Raw genomic sequence first — 21,696 nt, 5'->3', positions numbered from 1 at the left:
TATTATTTGTTGTTGTTATCAATATTGCGTACAAGTTAATGTAAGTGAACCGCCTTAGCCTCGTCACTACTTCGTCGAGGTTAGGCTCAACACTTACTAGTACATGGGGTCGGTTCTACTAATACTACACTCTGCACTTCTTGTGCGAATTTTGGAGTTGGTCCGAGCGGCGTACCATAGACTTGCTCGGATTTCAGCGACTAGAGGAGACTTGGGGTATAACTGCATGGCGTCTGCAGTTCTGAAGTCCCCTTCTATTTTGATTTGGCTGTGTGTTTATTTTCAGACAGCTTTACTTTATTCAGAACTTTATTTGTATTTATTCTAGAAGCTCGTGCACTTGTGACACTAATTCTGGGATGGTATTTAGACACCGTTATTTTGATGGATTATTTCAACATATTTCAAACTTTGCTTCCGCATTTGTTTTCTTGTTAGTAATAAATTTAAAATTGTGTTAAAAATGATTAATATTATTCTAACATTGGCTTGCCTAGCAAGTAAAATGTTAGGCGCCATCACGGTCTGAAGGTGGGAATTTCGGATCGTGACAGTTTTTTAAATTCATTACAAATCAATTTCTTTGCCGGTGATCCCAGACTAAAATCTATTTGGTTTCTATTCATTAAAAACTTATCAAAATAAATCAGTCTTTATTAAGACCATTTGAAAAATCAATTTCAGATGTAGTTGGGTCAAGGTTTGAGTCAACCTTTACTATATTATCCTGACTGATTTTAATATGATTAATCCTATTATTTTCTCTAATTTGTGAAGTGGATGCTCTGGAGGGAAAATCTACCATATAATCAATTGGATAAATATAAGATGAGTTAGATCTAGTTATTCTAAATTATGAACTCATATTATCGATTTGAGCGGGTTCATCATTGAAACTAATATTTGTGTTTCCATCTGAGGTTTGCTCAATTTTTGTGACCTCAAAATTACCAGTGCTTTGAGAGGCTATTGCTTCCTCTATGACCCATTCTTTGGAAAAATCAATTTCATCCCATTTAATTGGTCTTTGGATAGTGACTTTAGATCTACCAAAATAAGTTTCTATTAATATAGTTTCATTTTTTAAATTCATAATTTTGCACATAGGATTCAAAGTATATAAAGGTTTATAATATATCCTATAACATATGCATATAACTTCTGTACCAGATAAATAATCATAGCCATGTAATTTGATACTCATAATTAAAGCATCTAACGAATTTTCATCATTAAGAGAAATTTATAAATTAGGATAAGAATTAAAATAAACCGGGCCATAGGCTAAACTGGTTTGAACAGTTCCTATAAGTGATTTCTTCCAGTTTTAGTTTCTGCCATCCCTGAGAGTTGCTATAAAACTCTCTCGTAAGCCTTTTAAAGTAAGTGGCTTGAAGGCAACTTGTATTAAACCTATATGCATGAATCTATGTGTGTCCCTATAAGGGGCTAAGCCATTTTCAGATATTAATCTAAAAGTGGTATGGTCGCTATCTACAGTGATCGTTTCTTCAGTAGTTTTAACTACTTGTTTGAAACCTAGTTTCTCAATGGTTCCTAATTGATATATAACCTTAGGTTCAATTCTAGGAATTATCCATTTATTAAGAAGGTCTAATTGTTGAGGCAATTTATATTCTTCTTTTCTACTATTTTTAACAGTAGTCTTTTACCTAATGATATTCATTAAGGAATAGAAGTGTTAAACTTAGCACCTATTTCTATAGCGTTTACTCGCTCTGATACCAAGGAGATACATGATCTCTTCCAATAAAGCTTCGAAAATAAATTACAAGAACACCAACCCTGGCTAGACACAATCTCAACAGTAGACCCTAAACCACGGTCCTCCTCACAACCCTTTCGCGCCTATCCATCGTCTTAGCGGGCTAACTGAGGACCAACGGCTATGTTTCCATAACCAGGGTTTACTGTCAAAATAGAAGTTGTCTGTACTATATTGTTCTTAACCGTAGAATTTCATCGGAATTGATACAGTAATTCTTAATAACTAAGCATGTTTAACGTATGGCTAAGTTTAACACTTAAGGAATTAGCTTTTCATTTAGGCTAAATATATACCTATAGTTTTATTAACTAAGGGGAACAAAAATAGTGTACTTGAGACCGCCGGGTTGTGGCGAAGTGACTTATTTTTTTTATTGCTTCAATGAAATCTTTACAAAGAGAGAAGTATACAAAAGGATTTTAGAGAGAGGGAGGGCTATTCTAGAGAGATGGCAGAGCGTTTGGCTAAAGCCTGCCTTCTTCTAAATCTTATGACTCTTTATATAATAGAGTCTCTAAGATAAAAATAAAATTAAAAAGCTAAGAGGCCGACAAATGGCCGACAAAGAAAAAGAAAAAGGGGCCTAACATATGGTCGACAAAGAAAAAGAAAAAGTTTGATTCTTTGGTCCCATCTTCTTTATTAAAATATTGGGTCCCATAACTTTATAAAAGTTTTCTATTTTATTACCCCCATAATTTATTGGTGGGTGTTTTCTTTACGCTTTGTCTTTTCCTTTATTATTTTTATTGGTGGAAGATTCTTCTGCATGCTTCTGAAGTTGTTGTAGGAAATTTTTCACATCTTGAAGATTGACTTCAGTCACTTCTTCTTCTCGAGACTCTCCTGCTATGACTCCTTCAGTTTCCATGGTATTACTAGTTGATGCTACTGAAATATCATCCGAGATGTTTATTTCCAGATTTTTTATTAAATTATTTTTTACTTCTTGCATATAAGAAGCCAGCATTTCTGATTTTGTCATTGTCCCTTTCTTCATTTGTAGCTGTCTGGCTAATTGTTTGAAAGGAATTAAATCTTCTAAAATTCTTGTATTATCTTCTTTTTGGATCTTGTATTCATCCGATGTTTGCTGAATATTATCCAAAATATATTCGCCATATAATTTGCCTTGAGGGTCTTTTTGGAGCAATTTGGTCTAGAATTTTATATAAAAAATTCTGTTTAGGAAAGGGAACCCTTCTGTTGTATTATTAATTTCTACATCTCATTTCATTATCCATGGGATAGAAAATTCTATAAAGAAGTATAATGTAGCCATTCCTGGGAAGAAGATATCTTCTTTCTGAAGACTAATTATTTTAGGAGATATTTCTACCCATTGAGTATATAAACTTTTGAGTTGTTCTGGTAGAATTTCCAGAGATGGACCGTATAAAATCCACCAATTATAAAACCAGTTTGGGATTTTTGTCCATAAATATTCGAACAAAATTTGATAAACCATGAATGCTTTTTATTAGCATTCTTATATAAAAGGACTTTATTAAAACCTTCTACATAATCCTAATAATTAAATTTTATTGGCACTTTTTGTTCTGGATGGATATAATCCCTTTCTTTAAATGTGCTAATTCCCCATTCTTCTACAACTATAATTCTTTTTACTATAATTTTTGAGAAGTTATAAACTCTTTTTGTATTAGCCGGGTAAAAGTGTTGAATTTTAACTGATCCTACTGAGGTTAAAGCAAGTTCATAATGCATTCTATACTTGTATGAAAATGTAGCATATGAAGCTGTATCAAAATACCTTGTCATAAGTTGCCAAGGATTTTCTTTTCATTTTAAATCAGAATATTCAAGTAGAGTTATTAATTCTTTCTTTTTATTCTGGTTATAAACCTCCACTGTTTCATGGCTATCCTTTGTTAATGCTGAGGAGTATGAAGGATTGCTGGTATTACCTTGCTTGAATTTCATAATATCCATGAATTCTTTATACATGGGATGATTTGTATTTATCCCTGAAGAACTTGCCATGTCATCATTTGTTAATTGTTGATTTCCCATTTGTGTTATTACCCTTCCTTTTTCATAGGAAGGTGTTTCTCTTCCTCTTCCCCTTCCTCGGGAATTCTTAAATTGTGGCCTCATTATCTGCACAATTTATAATAAACTTATTAGTTTAAATATTCTCTAGTGAGAAAATTAGGAAGACTATTATCTGATTCTTTTTTACAAATAATATAAAAATCAAATGGAGCTAATAGTGTTTGCCATCTTGCAAATATTTGTTTTGATACGTCATGTTTAAAATCTTTATTAAAGATAAATTTAACTGCTTGGCAATCAGTTCCTATTAAGAACTTTTGATTATATAAATCAGTCTAAAATTTCATAACACATTTTACTATGGTAAAAATTTTCTTTGTCACAGTAGCATAATTCTTTTGGGAATTATTCCATTTTCCCGAATAAAATTGAACTAGATACTCTTGTTTATCTATCGGAGAGAACTGTTTCAATATTCCCCCAAATCCAATATCCGAGGTATCAGTTTCTACTACCTTTGCTCAGCTTGGATTTTCAAGAGTTAAACATGGAAGATTATTAACCTTCTGTTTAATTCTTTTGACTGACTCTGTATGATTATCAGTCTAAGGTTTTGGATTTTTCTTTAATCTATCATAAAGAATAACAGTATCTTTAGCAATATCACATATAAACGGGGAGATATAATTTAAACTTCCTAAGAATCTTTGAAGTTGAGTTTTATCAATAATTATATCAGGGAATTTAGAAGCAAATTCAATACTTCTATTGATAGGAATAATTCTTCCTTTTTCTATATTATGACCAAGAAATCTAATATTAATTTGAAAAGGGGCCATTTTGGGTTTAGATATAACTAAACCATTCTGAATAATAATTTTTCTGAATAGATCAAGATGCTTGAAATGTAATTCAATATTTTTTGAAAATACTAAGATATCATCTATGTAAACAATTATAAAATTTGTATAAGGTATAAAAATATCATTCATAATTTTCTGAAATTCAGAAGGGGCATTTTTTAAACCAAAAGGCATAACATTCCACTCATATTGACCCATAGGGACATTAAAAGCAGTTTTATATTTATCATTATCAGATATTTGAATTTGCCAGTATCCAAAAATATAATAGTATCATGTAATCTATCTAATAAATCCCTTTTATTAGGGATAGGATATCTAATTCATTTTAAAACCTTATTAAGAGGTTTATAATTGATAACTAATCTTGGAACACCTCGTTCCTGTTCAGCATATTTATTAACATAAAAAGTAGTACAAGACCATTTGGACTTTGAGAGTCTTATTAAACCTTTTTGTTGTAAGAAATCTATTTCCTTCTTACACAATTTTAAATAATTATAATTCATTTGACAAGGCCTAGCCTTTGTAGGGATATTATCCTCAGAGAAGTCTTCTTCATAAGGAAGACTAACAATATGTTTTTTCCTATTTCAAAATTGGTTTGGATGATCACCACACCTTCTGCATGTCCTTAACATTTATACTGTACATATGAAGTTAAGGAAATGATGTCCTAAAATTCAACAACAGAAGGTGCAAATACAAGTTAAGGATATTATGTCCTTAACATTTACATTGCACACATGAAGTTAAGGACAACATGTCCTTAACATTTACACTGCACATATGAAGTTAAGGACATGATGTCCTAAAGTTTAACAATAGAAGTTGCAAATACAGGACATTGTGTCCTTAATATTTACACAACACTCATGAAGTTAAGGACACCATATCCTTAAATATTTATACAGCATCCATGTCTAGCATTAACACATGGGTATTTTTGTCCGGGCGGGTAAAAATGTATTAAGCACTGGCTAGAGAGTAAATACATAAAACAGTAGCTAAAAAATAAAGGCATCTCTAATTAGTAGTTATATGTGTACTTCCCCCTAGTTATCCATGGTTATCCATTTTCTAAGTGTATAATATGGTTTTTATTCATATTCGATCAGTTTTTAAAATGTTCATTATCCAACTCATTTTTAACGAATAATATGGGTGAATAATTGTTGTCTTTTAACCATTTGGCACCTCTAGTCACAACTACTAGAGTTCTTTCACAGTTTTATCCACCTTCTTTGACATCTTAATGCACTCACAAGTGGTGAAATCGTCCGCAGCTGACAGAACATTCAGAATTATGCTTTCCGCTGGTGTTAATATTTCATAATCATTTCTGAAATTTGTTCAAACGTATCTTTTGTTTTTCAAGCAAATCCACCATAGTCAAGTCAGGCGCACTGTTCTTCTTCACTATGAGTGTTAGATGAGTACTGGATACTTGCTTACCATGTCCAGCGATCTCACTAGTTACACGAATAAAGGCCTCCTAGAAGTGATTCAAGCACACCATACTTCCCAAAAGCAGAGGTGGACCCACAATTTGAGAGTCGGAAGTGGACTTGAAATTCAATCAAAATCTGTTTTATATATAGAGTGTTCACTACTAATATATCAGTATTTTCTAAAGACAAATACATATATACAATACCGGCACCGGTCACGGGTGCCGGTGACCACTCTCGGTATAGTATAGGTCAGCCTCTGGTCAGAAGACTGATCGCCGACTACTACAATGGTAGGCAGCTGAATGCCGTCTTGCATGATGTTGAGATGCCTAAGCTTGTCCACACAGTCGAGGAGGGGTCGAATTCTATGTTTGACGGATGAAACAATGGGTGCATGAACACCAGAAGCTTTTTGTTCTACCACTGCAAGACGTTTTTGATCAACAACTTCTAGTGCATATTCACTAGAAGAAGAGTCATTCATGATTTGCTGGAATGTCATGGTTAGTAAAGTAAGGAGATATAGGTTTTGTGATTTTGTGGTTTCTTGCAAGGTGTGTTTTTACTGTTCTTGAGCCGAGTGTCCATTGGAAACAGCTATCTTCCTTCATACGGTACAGGTAAGGTCAGCGTACACATTACCCTCCCAAAACTCCACGTGTGAGATTTCACTGGACTTTTTGTTGTTGTTGTTCTGCAAGGTGTAGTTTGTAAACTCATTCTATTGCTACTTAAGCATGTCATTTGATCATTATTCGAAAATATCATAAGACCCTTACAGAAATAATAAATAATAATCAGTCTCATCATGTATTTTTTGTAATATAAATCAATAAGCATTAATTATGTATAAACCCGTTAATAATACCTTTTTTTTAACCCCTCCCGATTTAGGAGAATTTATAGTATTTTCACACCTCCCCTCCAGCGTGACTCGAACCCAGGAAATACATTCATCAATCAAGAAGGCCCGTTGCTTTTCCAAGACAATTAGTGCACCACAAAAACACTTGAACTTCTTCTGCAGATGGCGTGAACGGCATATAAAGAGACAATACTTGAGGGAGTATAATTTAATGTTTCTAATTCCCCCATAAAAAACTGATCTCTTTAACTAAGAATTCGTCAGTTGCTTTTTTCAGCCACATTTTATGTAAATAGTTTTTGGGCACGCGCAACGCGCGTGTACCCCTAATGAATATTAGACTTTAAAAATAACATAAATATTATTAAAATTATATTTTTAGTTATAACATAAAGTTTAATTGCAAATTCTAAAATAATGAACGTTGATCTTGCTTAGAAAATTCCATATAAGAAGAAACCTTACCCCATAAGTTGGTGGATACCTTAGATGCTAATGTTCCATTATTTTAGATAATTCGTAAATACAATAGCAAAGAAGCCAATACAAAAGAACGACGCAAAGCAAATATTTCAATTTAATTGCAAAAAATATAGAAAAATGCAATTGGCTATTACAAAAATATCGTAATCATAAGAATACAAGGTTTCGTGAAGCTAATTTAAACATAAATTTTAAGAAATCAAAGAACAAGTTGATTAGGGAATATATATCAACTTAACATAAATTTATATTTTTGTATTTCAGAGATATTTATTCATTTTTCTCCATGAGAAACTAATCACTTGCACTCAACTGCTTCACTTGTTGCATCCTCAACTCTATTAGGCAAAATTTTAATCTTTATCTTACACCTGCAACAAAAACCACAAAATGGGATTTAAGATATCAATATTTTAAATGAATCCAAATCAAAAAATTTAAAATTATGAGTAATGAATGTGCATATATAAAAAACAAAGTGGAGATAATGAAGTTTCTTTTGTAGAATAGAAAGTAAAGTTACATCGGTAGATGAATTCAGATACGAAAAATATTATTTTTTTAGTACTAAACTTAAGTAGAGAAAAGGATGGAGATAAGCTTTTGCCCATGAGATTTTAAACTACGATATGAAAGGCTACGAAAATCAGTCAATTAAGAAGTGTCTTTCTAAATTTTTAAACGGAAGAAAAAATATGAGTGTTCTTGTATTTTAGTGTGATTTAAAGAGCATAATAAGTGTAGGATGTCATAAATCAAAACAAACTCTATCGCCAATATATGCTAAATAAACCTTGTATATATTGAATGGATAATTAATTAATTGGTAATAATTTACATTCACTAGATGAATTGCCGTGTATTAAATTAGCCAAATGAATTTAGCCTATTATTAAGTTATTCAATGCAACTCCTTACATTCTCCAAAAATTTTAAAATTTTATTAGAATTTGTAATTCCATTTTTGCATAATGTTTTTTACTTTAGTAGTACTTGCTTGAAGGGTAAAGAAAGTCATTTAACTTTTATAGGACAATTTGGTAATTTAACTTTCATTTTGAGTCATTCATACTTATAATATAGTGATGATCATAAGAAAACAGTTTAGCATTCCAACAGTTACCATGAATTTCATTTTCTTGTAGAATTTTCTTAACCTATCACAAACATACTGCAACAGGCTTATAAATGGGACATTTCTCACATTATTTTGCGCAACGGGCTCTAAAATTACCAAAATTCTCTTTAGTTTGTTGTGAGGGCGTTCAAACCGAACCGGAAAATCGCACCAAACCGAAAAATCAAGTCAAACCGATTAAAAAACTCGATCAGGTTTGATTTGACTTGGTTTGGTATTGAGTAAAAAAACCCGAACCAAACCGACATATAAATATATAATTTTTATATATATTTTTAAGACTTTATATTGAATTTTCTTTAAAAAATATCGAAATATTTGGGATCCTCTCATGTGTTAACCTTGAAAGCGTACATTAACGAAAGTTATTGTTAGACGACTAAGAAAATAACTATCATGTGTTACTAAAAAAATTCTCCCATTAGAATATTTTAATAGATCATATGTTTGTCAATTTTTTAAATATTTAGTAAACATATATTCACTTATCAAAACTTTATCCATAACTTTAACAAAGTAAGATATATTCATGTAATTAAAAAAAAAAAACCGAAAATCCGACAAAACTGATCCAATCCAAACCGATATAGTTGGTTTGATTTGATTTTGATAAAAATCAAATCAAACCAACTATATCGGTTTGGATTGGATCGAACTAACCCGATCCATGTACCATCCTAGTTTGCTGATAAGAAATAGTGAAAAGTCTGAAGACTTACTAGGGAGACCATTGAAATTCGAACTCAGTGATAATCCCGCTTAAATTTGTTCTTCTGATTTCTTAGTACCATGTTGTTGTCTTACGAATTTATTAAGAGGTTATATAGGTTGAAATGGTTCCAGAAACTACAAAAACGTGCAGCAACAACAACACACTTCTTATTTGAGTTAAGAAGAAGAAATTGCAAAAAATGTAGGACACTTAGTTCTAGTAAAGTTCCATAGTTGAAGAGGTAGACCGTATCTAATTATCAACTAAGGGTGTGGCCTAGTGGTCAATGAAGTGGGTGAGAATCATGAGGCTTCAGGTTCAAATCCCAGCGGAGGTAAATACTAAGTGATTTATTCTCATAAATAGAGTTACCTGATACCTGTTGCTTGTGGGAGGTGGCAGGTATCCCGTAAAACGCAAGCTGATCCGGATACTGGATATCGAAAACCAAGAGAATACCACATTCACTTGTCCTTATTGCACCTATGCTTTTAAGCGAATGTCAATCTTCACTGATATGGTAGAAAAATTATCCTTATTGCACCTATGCTTTTAAGCGATTGTCAATCTTCACTGATATGGTAGAAAAATTATGCTTTGCCACGGTATTGTGAATATGGGATGAGGTATATTGCATGCAAACAATTACAAAAGCATAAACTGTCCAACTACGTTATAGATATTTCAAGAATTGTTTTAAAGATATAATTAGGCTAAGTACGAACCATTGTTTCAAAAAAGCAGTGAGTACAGTAATCTTTTATATGCACTAGTTATCACCAAAAAGACCCATACAAAAGCAATTAAACAACAGCACGGTAAGAGTATAGAGCTTGGGAAAATAATATGCTAACGAACATCCATTAATATAACAACACAATCACAGAGAAAAGACTATAGAGCCAGTGGAAAAGTTTTGCCAGCTTTCATATTAAATTTCTAAAAAGACCCAAAACAGCCACATCAACACAATCAAGATTGGCTCTTTCAAAGAAGCCTGAGAGATAATATTGGCATAGTAACAATGGGCTTGTTCATGAATGTAACCATCATGACTCCAACAGTAAGCTCGTGCAAGTAGTTTGCGTTCAATGTACATTGAAAACTAACACTCCCATCCTCAGTAGTTAGCAACTTTTACACACTTTGACAGTACAAAACAGTTATACTTTCCTCTCTATGTACCAATAGCAGAAATTAGAGCAATGGAGAATCTACTTCACTACATTAAAAGTGGCACGAGGGTTGGAAATCATCACTGGATACTCGCCTTTTTCATCATAGTCAGCAAACTCATCTCCAGACAAATCGATGCCTTCAAATTTTGTTCCCTCAAGCTGCATTAAACGTATCACATTAGAACTGGCTCCACACTTCCCATAACACAACCTTAGAATTGGACATAAAACCTAACTGCAAGTGTCTTCAGCAACCTAAAAGGATTGCTACAGAGAAAATCTCACAAGAAGGTTCACAAGTATGCCACGTAGAAATAAATTCAACAAAACAATGGATGTTAATCATTTCGTATGTCATCAGACCAAAATCAGTCAAGTTTATACCCGTACAATTCTAGGAGTTAAGAGTGGATCCAAAAATGTCATCGAATAGCCAGAAGCAGATGTAAGCAAGTATTAATAGCATTACAACAGGTTAAACTTTCCTGTCAATTGCAAACAGGAAGGAAGTGCATAACTAGTGTAAACCTTACAGTGGTTTTACCCATATGTCAAGTTCTGCATGAAACTGTACTTATTGCTGTCACAAGCATGTAATACCATAAATCTTTCCTTTTTTTAGTAAATACATATTACCATAAATCTTATAAAAGAGATGGATCATACGTAGTAGAGGGTGTGTTTTGGGGTTCGGGTGGGTGGTTAGGGACTTAGGGTTATATCAAGAAGAAACATGCAGAATAGCATAAGGTCCAAAGCATCCTGGGCAAAGAAACTTCACAAGTTAACAACCTAAAGTACAGGACATATCCAGTGCCTCACAAATGGTCTTCAGATGCTTCACAAAGATGAGAAGATGGTCCAATTAGTATCTTCTTAAGCACCATAAAATTCACTGATCTCCCATAATCAGGCCCATTATGCTTGTGAATACGTTCAACCGCACAAACATATGGATGGCATTTTGTGCAGTTCATAACCTAGTCAAAATTAGATCCCCTTAAGAAACAGAAAAGAAAAAAAAAAAAAAAGGCATTTGAGCTTAGGCAGCGATCATATCCAAGGATGATAATCATCACTTATCAAGACAATGACGTCACTGGAAGGGTGGGAGGAAAGGCTGGAGACAAGCAGAAAGCATGCTTCTCTTAAGTGGAAATTGAATTTCAAGTTGATATTCCGAAGACAATTTCAAAATTGAAGACCTATTGGAATAAGCATAACACTCTAGTATCCACTCTGTAGGAAAGAGAAGAAGACTCGTTCATGATTTTTTTTTTTTTGATAAGGTAATTGTATTAATCAAGAGGGAGAGAACTCCCGTGTACACGAAGTATACCAAAGACGTAGAGAATTTACATCAGAACATGATTCTCTACAAAAGACGCCCAATCTTCCATACAAGTAGGGGCTAAATGAGTGCACCAAAAAGCGATCAAAGAAAAAAGGTTATTCTTAAGATGTGAAAAAGGAGACTCAATCTCCTCAAAAGCTCTCCTATTTCTCTCCCCCCATACTACCCACATGAGAGCTAACGGGGCGAATTTCCACTCCTTTTGCTTTCTTCTTCTACGAAAACCGCCCCAGCTAACTTGGCATCACCCATTGAACACCAAAAAGATTCAGGATTGACCTCCACAATGCAGAGGACACAGGGCAATGCAACATAAGGTGATCAACTTCTTCCCCAGAGCTCTTACACATGTAGCACCAACTAACAAGTGTAATTCCCCTCTTTCGGAGATTTTCAGCAGTCAAAGATCACTTCCCTTGCCGCTAGCCATGCAAAAAAGCACACCTTCGTGGGCGCCCTAGGAATCCAGATCGAGTAGTATGGAAAAGTGGTCTCCTCTCTCACCAACATACTCTGGTAAAAGAACTTTACAGTGAACAAACCATCGCCACGCAAGCCCCATCTCCAATAGTCGCAGAATGGCTGGAGCATGTCTTGCCCGAATAGCAGTGCCAACAAGACTTGAAGCTCCGCAATCTCTCAATCTTGCATGTTCCTCCTGAATGAGAGGTCCCATACTACCCCTCCTTCATGCTCCTTGCGAATCTGTTGGACCATCAGTTCCTTCTGGTTTGAAACTCTGAAGACGTGGAGGAAGGAGACCCTCAGAGTATCCTCTCCACACCACCTATGATTCCAAAAGCTGATTCTCCTTCCATCTCCTACCCTGTAAGTGATGTTGCCACTGAATGCTTCCCAATTCTTCATGATACTCCTCCACATGCCACACCCGAAAGGTGTTGTGATCGCCTTGGTCCTCCAACCCCCTCCCATTAAATCGTACTTTTCTACTATGACCTCCCTCCATAGAGCATGCTCTTCTACCCCGAATCTCCACAGCCACTTTCCCATTAAAGCTCTGTTAAATACCCTAAGATCTTTCACTCCAAGTCCACCCCACTTATTTGGGGAAGTGACTGTCTGCCAATTCACTAGATGAAACTTTCTAGTTCGATCCGCCGCATCCCACAGAAAGTTCCTTTGAAGTCGCTCCAGTTTTTCTGTGATGCTCACCGGTGCTTGCAACAGGGATAAGTAATAGGTGGGCATACTCGATAAAGTGCTTTTGATAAGCACTTCCTTACCTCCTTTTGACAAATACCGTTTCTGCCACCCTGCTAATCTTTTTTCAACCCGCTCGATCACTGGATTCCAAACCGTAGTATCCTTATATGAAGCGCCCAAAGGGAGGCCCAGGTAAGTAGTGGGAAGGGAGCCCACCTTGCATCTGAGAACACTAGACAAGGCATCAATATTAATAACCTCACCTACCGGGAAAATCTCACACTTGCCGATGTTGATTTTAAGTCCTGATACTAACTGAAACCACTGCAGGACCTGTTTCCGGTAGGTCAACTGATCCATATCGGTATCACAGAAAACCAATGTGTCATCCACAAAAAGCAAATGTGAGACTCTTCGGGCACTGAGCACCCCAATCGGAGCTGAGAATCCTCTCAAGAAACCTCTGCCCGCCGCACGATCCATCATTTTGCTCAGAGCATCCATCACTAGAATGAATAACATGGGGGATAGGGGGTCACCTTGCCAGAGACCCCTGGAGCTGCCAAAGAAACCACATGGGCTACCATTAACCAAGACAGAGAATCTGACTGAGGAAATGCAGAACTTTATCCATCCCCTCCATCTTTCCCCAAACCCCATCCGCATCATAATGAAGTCCAGGAACTTCCAATTGACATGGTCGAAAGCCTTCTCAAGATCTAACTTGCATAGTAAGCCGGGTTCTCTATTTTTCCTTCTAGAGTCTACAAGTTCATTTGCCACCAAGGCAGCATCCAGGATCTGCCTACCTTCCACAAACGCATTCTGGGAGGACGAAACAGTCATGTCAAGAACCTTCTTAAGTCTGTTGGAAAGCACTTTAGAAATAATCTTGTAAATGCTCCCCACTAGACTAATATGCTTGTAGTCTCTGATACAAGATGCACCTTCTTTCTTAGGCACAATAGTAATAAAGGAAGCATTGATACTTCTCTCGAAAACACCATTCGCATGGAAGTATTCAATGGTTTCCATCAACTCCACCTTGATGGTGTCCCAAAAGAGCTTAAAGAAAGCCAAGGAGAAACCATCAGGCCCGGGGGCCTTATCACCAGCACAACACGACACAGCCTCGTGCACCTCCTCCTCCTCGAAAACCCTTTCTAGCCACTCGATGTCTCCCTCCCCTATATGGTTGAACTCTATTCCCCCCAAAGTCGGCCTCCAACTAACTTCCTCTTTATATAAGTTCTCATAAAACCCTGCTATCGCCCCTTTTACCTCCTCCTCTCCCTCAATCCTCACCCCATCCACAACTAAGGACTCTATGAAGTTTCTCCTTCGATTTGCGACCGCCACCCTATGGAAATACTTGGTATTCGAATCCCCCTCCTTTAGCCAGAGCGCCCTCGATTTTTGCCGCCAACTAGTCTCCTGAGCTATTGCTAACTCGACTATTTCCCTCTTAACCTCCCCCAATCTCTCTTTCTCAGATTCGTCTAACTCCCCCGCCCCTTCCCCTCTTTCTAAATCCCCCAATTCATGCATAAGCTCCCTCATTTTAACCTCTACCCTCCCATAAACCTCCTTATTCCACCTAATAATATCTCCCTCGAGCAATTTGAGTTTCTTCGAAAGACGGTATGAAGGTGTCCCTGATACCCCATAGCTTGTCCACCATTCTTTCACCTTGTCACAGAATCCTGACACTTTCAACCACATGTTTTCGAATTGGAAGGGAACACGCACCCCCCTCCATCTGCATCCATCTAGCAAAATAGGCAAATGATCTGAAGTCAGCCTAGGTAAAAGAATCTGCAGCACATTCGGCACCAGCTCATCTCATGAGGGAGATGTCAGGAATCTATCAAGTCTAGACCTTGAGTTGGAATCCTCCGCCCTGGACCAAGTAAACCTTTCCCGTGACAGAGGAAGGTCAATGAGAAAGTGATCATTGATAAAGTCAGAAAACTCCTCCATGGCCCTCGAAATCACACTACCCCCTAATCTCTCCTCCGGGAATCTAATAGTGTTAAAGTCTCCCCCTAGAACCCATGGAATGTCCCATTCCCCCATAATATTGGCCAGTTCCTCCCAGAAAGACACCTTGGACCCTTTCCCTACCGGCCCATACACTCCCCCAAATCCCCACTCACTCTATCTTTGACGAGAGCTGCCAAAGAGAAAACTCCCTTCCTAATCTCCTTTACCTCCAAGCTTCTATCATCCCACATAAGTAGGATGCCCCCGGCACTTCCCACTGCTGGGACCCAGTCATATTTCACCCAGCTACCTCCCCAGACACTTCTCACGATCGCATCCGACAAAACTTCCATTTTGGTCTCCTGAAAACAAACTAGGTTGGCACCCCACTCCCTAACTCCCACTTTGATGATGGCCCTTTTGTTTGGGTCATTCATCCCCCTCACATTCCATGAAAGGATCTTAACTTCCATAAGCAACAATAGCCCCCATTTCCCCACCCACCCCTAGCTGAGGTCCCCTTTCTCTTTGTCACACACTCGCCCTCTTCTCTGATACACCACTACATCCCCTAAGTTATTTTGCTTAACACTTTTACCCAACTCCCTCTTTGCACTATCGTAAAAAGATTGTTGTTCAATCTCCCTCAATAGTTCTAACACCCTATCTTCGTTCCCTTCAACAGAAACACCTAGAAACTTCCCAAAGTTTAATAGTTTATCCTCCATCCAAAAAGGCATATCCCCTCCTCCAATCCTTGACGAAATTAAGCAGGCTTCTTCTATATGTACTCTTTCCTTGCTACTACCAGAGAAATACAAGACCATAGCATTGCTAGCACTAGGAGTTTTAACCTCCGAAAGGGCCTCACTGTTTCCTTGGGGGTCAGCAACCTCTGAAATTAACACCCCGCTGCTATAGGAATGTCCAGAACCATCAGTAGGGTAGCATGGCGGAAGAGAGCACGGAACCTTTTGCGGCATATTAACTAAAAATATTGGTCCGACACTAACATCAATTGGGGAATGCTCAACAATCTCCCTAGAAGAAGAAGAAGCTTTAAGTGTGGCCTCAGCACAACTAAGCCCAGTAGCAGGTGAGGGGTTGTTGGAACCGGGTCCATCAGAGGCGGGGGGCCGTGGATTAACAGCACCATCCTTAGCCGGTTCTGCCCCTGCAGCAGCGTCCATCGTAGAAGGGCACATGTCACTAGAGCTCGGTGAAGGAGTGACACTGTGTGAAGCACCTTGGCCAGAGGAAGGAGGAACGACTGTTCCCATATGCTTAGGAGCCTTATCATGCACAACTTGAAATAAACTGGGGCCCTTAGGATCAATTCTAATGGAATTGGGGAAAGTTGCTGGGCCCATGTGAGGAGGCCCAGGACTATACTTGCTGAAAACATGCCCGACCCTATGATAAGTAGAAGAGGACCGTCCCATTCTGCCTTTCCAGCCCGCCTCACTGACCCATTCACGTCTTCTCCTCCTGTTAAAATTGTCTTCCTCCCCCAATTTCAAACCTCCCGTCTCTTCTCGACCTAACGTTTGATTCCGGCTTAATCCAGTGAACCCTCTCCTCCCCTCAGAGACTGATTTCCCCTCCCCTCCCTTCTATCTGACCTTCCATTTTCTTCCGTTGCTATCACAGGCATAAAGATAGGGCGAAATTCAGGGCTCAACCAAACCCTATAACTCAAGTAGCCATCTTCCACCACAGTGGAGACAGGGATTCTGCCTCCTTTCCTCACCACAATCCTCACTCGCGAGAGATCGTATAAACTGCAAGTGACATCAATAAAACCCCCACAGATTTCCCCTATCTTCTTGAATAGGTCAAGACACCAAAGATGCACCGGGAGACCCACCATGTTGACCACCAATGTTTCGCCAGTGAAGCGAGGGTCAAGACACCCATCATGCTCCATCCATCTGTCTAGATTTAAAAAGTTCCCATCGAACCACATGTTTTCTCTGACAAGAATTTCCGAAGCTTGAGACTTGTCAACAAAACGAAAGAGATATTGTGTGTCCCCCAATTGCGATATTTTCAGCCCGTCCTTGACGTTCCATGCCTCTGCTGCCCAGTTCCTAACAGCCTCCGGAGAACCAACCCATTTGGAGAAAGACCCAATGAGGCTAGATTCCAAGAAACCCTTGCGCCTGAGGGTGTGCTCCTCGGACAGCGTGAAGTGCGGCTCCTGTCCTACGTCGAGCTTTCGATGACATCTTCCCCCAAGTTCTAGGGTTGGCCAAGAGACAGCTTTCATAAAAGACATGTTTTCCAGTTTTCTAGATTCTATGGAGAAAAAAGAGCTCTCTGTGCAATCCATCATATTCTAAATGTGGTTGTCCCGGAAAAACTGGCCGGAAAAAGCCTCAATAGTCGGGATAACAGTATTCACAATGGATGAAAACAATATATATGAAGGGAGGAAGGTTTTCTCGTACTGAACAAAGGAAACAATCGTCAGAAACTGGGGTTTAAAGGCCGGAAAAAGAAAAAGTCGTCGAAATTTGGTGAAACTGGCACGGGATGGCTCGGAAATGCCTCGAGAAGAGGCTGTCTGAAGAAAAAAATTTGAAAAGTCGCCAGAAAAGGCTATGCGTGGCTGAAATCTCACCGGAAAGACACGCGAGTTGGCGGCGCGTGAGAGCTTAGTTGCCGGAGAAATTTACTGGGGTTTGGACGCGGGGAGCTTGGGTGTGGTGGAAAATTAGGAAGAAGAAGAGATGGAAGAGGCTCGGCCATAGGAAGCACTGTTGTGATGGCACTGTTGCGATGGGAACACTTCTCTCTGGTTATTATCGCTGCTGTCTGATGAAATTGTAGTTTATGTTTTCTTTACTCGTTCATGATTTAGAATGGAATGCGCTATGAATGACTAGACATAATAGAGGTAGAATGTACTAGAAGAATGCTTTTCAAGAAGTTAATTAGGAGATTCATCACCTGGTTTAAAGAAACAATAAATTTATTCAAGGAATCCCAGCATACAATTCAGGAACACGTGTAGGAAACAATAGGGCAAAAAACTTTATGCTTACATATAATATTTCTACAACGTTGCGGTAATGAATATCTCTACATTAGGAAATACCAAACCAGGAAGCAAGGGAAAAGCTTACCGATTCAGCTTGCCATTCTCCCAGGAAAGCAAAATCCAGAGGCTCAAAACCCCTGCACTCAAATAACATCAGGGGTGCATATTTTCCAGCTTGACTATCACCGTGAGTCAGTGGGCGGCCTCGGCCAGTGATCATGGTTACTGTACCATCCCTGCTACAGAACTTACACTGAAAGCAGAAGTCACAAAGCACTTAATAATCAATCATGCCTGATACAGCAACGATAATAACGAAGAAGAGTTGTAATAGCAACAGAACATCAAAGAAAAATGAAAAAAAAAAGAATAACTGAGTTCAAAATAGACTTTAAGGATATTAAAGTTATTCAAAGTGATACAACTAAGAAAAAGCAGATAGAGGCAGTCAAAGATAACTAGCTGAATTAAGTTCACTGTGTTTTTCATATCTATATTAACACATAGAACATTCAGAGTACATCAATATCTCTCTAAGCAGTATAAATATTGTCAAAGATAAGGTAACAGGAGGATGGGTCACCTTCTGAATAAGGTGGGTCGTGCCCTTGCCTATGGGAAGAGGAACAGTGCCACCCAAGATCACGCAAGTCTCCTTTTGGGTGATCTCGCCACAATTGCCACACTTCAGCTGCACAATTTATTTAAAGAAAAAGAAAGCATTTAATGGACTATAAAATAAATATTAATGGAGGACAAGAAATGGATAATTTCATCAGGCAAAAGCAGTAAAAAAATAACTTAGGGAAACAACACTATCTCATACGAACATAGTTGAAAGGAAATTTAAGTAGTAGCATATCTAAAAAGATACAGAGCGAAAGTAGTACACATTAAAAATAAAATGAAACAAGGTTCACACGAGATGGTGTAACATTTCAGAACGTCTTAACATGGAAAAAGTGGCACATAATTTAAAACTAAGTAATAAGATTTCATACAGTGGGAAATAACATTAAAAGATAAAAGAAAAGGTGGCCTTGGGATAAGAAACCTTCAACTACATAACAATAGCTCGATTATAAAATGGCTTTGAAGGTATTCAGAGGAAGAGGTAAACCTTTGGAAAAGTTTGGAAAAGGGTAATTCAATTTCAATCGAAATAAGGAAAGGCCATGGCACACTGGTATAGTTACGATGTAAGTGTCTGGAATCACATCTCCAAGCTGCGATATTTGTTTAATAGGAATATATTGCAGTTAAAGTGGGATATGGTAGAATGCTACAGTTTTGGCAGGATTCATGGCTGGGACGTTTGCCACTAAATTGAAGTTTCCTGATCAATTCAGTCTTAGCAACATCTCAAAGGCAACTATTGCTCAATTGAGGAAAGGAAATGCATGGAACTAGGGCTTCAGAAGTCCACTTTTCAGCAGAATGGCCCTTTTGCTTCATGAGTTAGAGCAAGCCTTATGAAGACCAAAGGAACCAAACTTTATAATGTGGAATGGACGGAATGTACCTTCTCTGAAAAATCTTGCTAGAAAGCTCTAAGAAGCAGAGGTACACAAGAAAAGCATTCCTGCCTTCGAGACAAATATAGAGAGCTAATGTCCCACTAGATGTTGCATGTTTTTGCTGGACTTTATACTATGATGCCTGGTACAAGTAAATTTGCAACTGAGAGGAGTAAAATTTTGCAGCAGCTGCTATCAGAAGTATGACGATACGGGGAAAAGCACTACGGCAGTCATATGCTCCTAGATTACTGCATTGCAGACAGCTTTGGGGCCTTTTTCCAAATCTCTTTGGTGTAAAATGGGTCCCCCACCAGTCAAGGAACTCTTAAGCTGTTGGGGATACAAGGAACAAAGAGCTCAAAATATGGAGAACTATTCCATCTTCTGTATTGGGGACTGTATGGAAGGAGAAAAATCAAAGATGTCTCGAGGGCAGATCTACTGCAATGCAGGTCCTGAAATGCAAATGTTTAAGGCAGTTGGCACTTTGGTGTAAGTTGGATAATGCATACGAGGAAAATAGTGTGATAGGGACTTCACCTTCTTTTGTATAAAGGTCTTTTTTGTGCAGATTCTCTACTCACTCTTGTAATACCAGCACTAATGTAATGCTAGGATTTATTTGCGTCAAAAAAAGACTTCATACAGAACACAAGCAAAATAGACACAAAAATTATGAAGCTAAAATTGTAATTAGGAAAAAGAGAGATAGTTTGACAAAGAAAAAATCACAAAATTGACGAATGAGAAGATAAAATTGGAATGAGCTATCAGATAGCCATAAGCAAATAGCTAGAATGCATCGTCAGTTAGATCAATCTTCATGGAAAAAATCACATAATATCAACAATCACACACACACACCAAAAAAAAACATAAGTATGTTAGCAGTAGTTCACATAAAGCTGTCAAAATGACTAGATCCACATTTACTATAGAGTCGACATCAAGTATATCAAATCTTCATCTAGAAATCACACAGACATAGCAATAGAGCAACTAAAATTTTAGAGAGAAAAAAAACCCGATCATTTGACAGCGAAAATCATGAAAATGAAGAATACGAAGATGAAATAGCAATGAGCTACCTGAATAACCCTAATAAACACCTAAAAAAATAATCCAGTATTTAGAGTTTAGTTACAGTAAGTGCAGCCTATATCGATAAATCACATACACGTAGCATTAGAGTAACTCCAACATTTAGAGGCGTTTAGGTCTAAATAAACACCTAATAAGTAGAAGTAATCCAGTATTTTAGAGTCATTAGTTAGAGTAAGTGCAGTTTACTCTATATATGTCTAAATATAAACACACGCACATCTACTATTGAGTCAAAAATAATTAAACCAAATTTTTAAGGAGAAATCACATAGACATCATGCAATAGAGTAACTACCTGAATCACACATACGCAGACAAAACACACACACTGCAATGAGCTACCTGAATAGACCTAAATAAACACCTAATAAGCAAAAGTAATCCAGTATTTTAGAGTCATTAGTTAGAGTAAGTGCAGTTTACTCACTATGTGTAAATACACACACACACAATGCAATGAGTTACCTGAATAGACCTAAATAAACACGTAATAAGCAAAAGTAATCCTGTATTTTAGAGTCATTAGTTAGAGTAAGTGTAGTTTACTCTCCATATGCGTAAATATACACACACACACATCAATTAGATCAAACTTAATCGAGAAATCACATAGACATACAAATGCGATAGAGCAACTGAAAAATTAACGGCGTTTAGACGGAGACCTTGAAGTGGTAAGGGAAGTCAGGATCAGTACAACCGCCTTGCGGCTGAAGGTTAGTGAGATTCTCAAGCTCCGCCGTGATCGCCAACAAGAAATTCACCATTTTTTCTGCTTTGAATTTCTCTCTAATTGTTCTCGAAAATGGAGAAGCGTGATGAGGAAGATTAGATATTTATGCCCTGGTGAAGGGTAAATGAGTAAATATATACTCCACTATTTTGTTTTGGGAGGCATAATCACAAAAAGTCAAATGGCATTAGGACAAAACAAACTACTTTTCTAACTAAAAAACCTTTTAAATTTTAAATTTTGAATTAATTGGTGGGTTACTCTATTTATTTGAATTAATAAATAAGATATCTTATA

The 21,696-nt window shown here is 37.3% G+C and overlaps 1 protein-coding gene across 1 annotated transcript; it reads right to left on the bottom strand.

Annotated features, from left to right (window-relative positions):
- Positions 1 to 10,226: 10,226 nt before the first annotated feature.
- LOC107790807 (uncharacterized) lies at positions 10,227 to 21,491 on the bottom strand. Its single transcript, XM_016612775.2, has 4 exons — positions 21,332 to 21,491; positions 18,626 to 18,733; positions 18,128 to 18,295; positions 10,227 to 10,657 (listed from the first exon to the last, which is right to left on the bottom strand). The coding sequence occupies exons 1-4, from the start codon at positions 21,431 to 21,433 to the stop codon at positions 10,535 to 10,537; spliced, it is 501 nt and encodes a 166-aa protein (XP_016468261.1). The 5' UTR covers positions 21,434 to 21,491; the 3' UTR covers positions 10,227 to 10,534.
- Between the last annotated feature and the right edge of the window lie 205 nt (positions 21,492 to 21,696).

The sequence above is a fragment of the Nicotiana tabacum genome, chromosome 19 (genome assembly GCF_000715075.1).
Source record: "Nicotiana tabacum cultivar K326 chromosome 19, ASM71507v2, whole genome shotgun sequence".
NCBI lineage: Eukaryota > Viridiplantae > Streptophyta > Magnoliopsida > Solanales > Solanaceae > Nicotiana > Nicotiana tabacum.
This window is presented reverse-complemented; position numbering and strand designations above follow the sequence as displayed.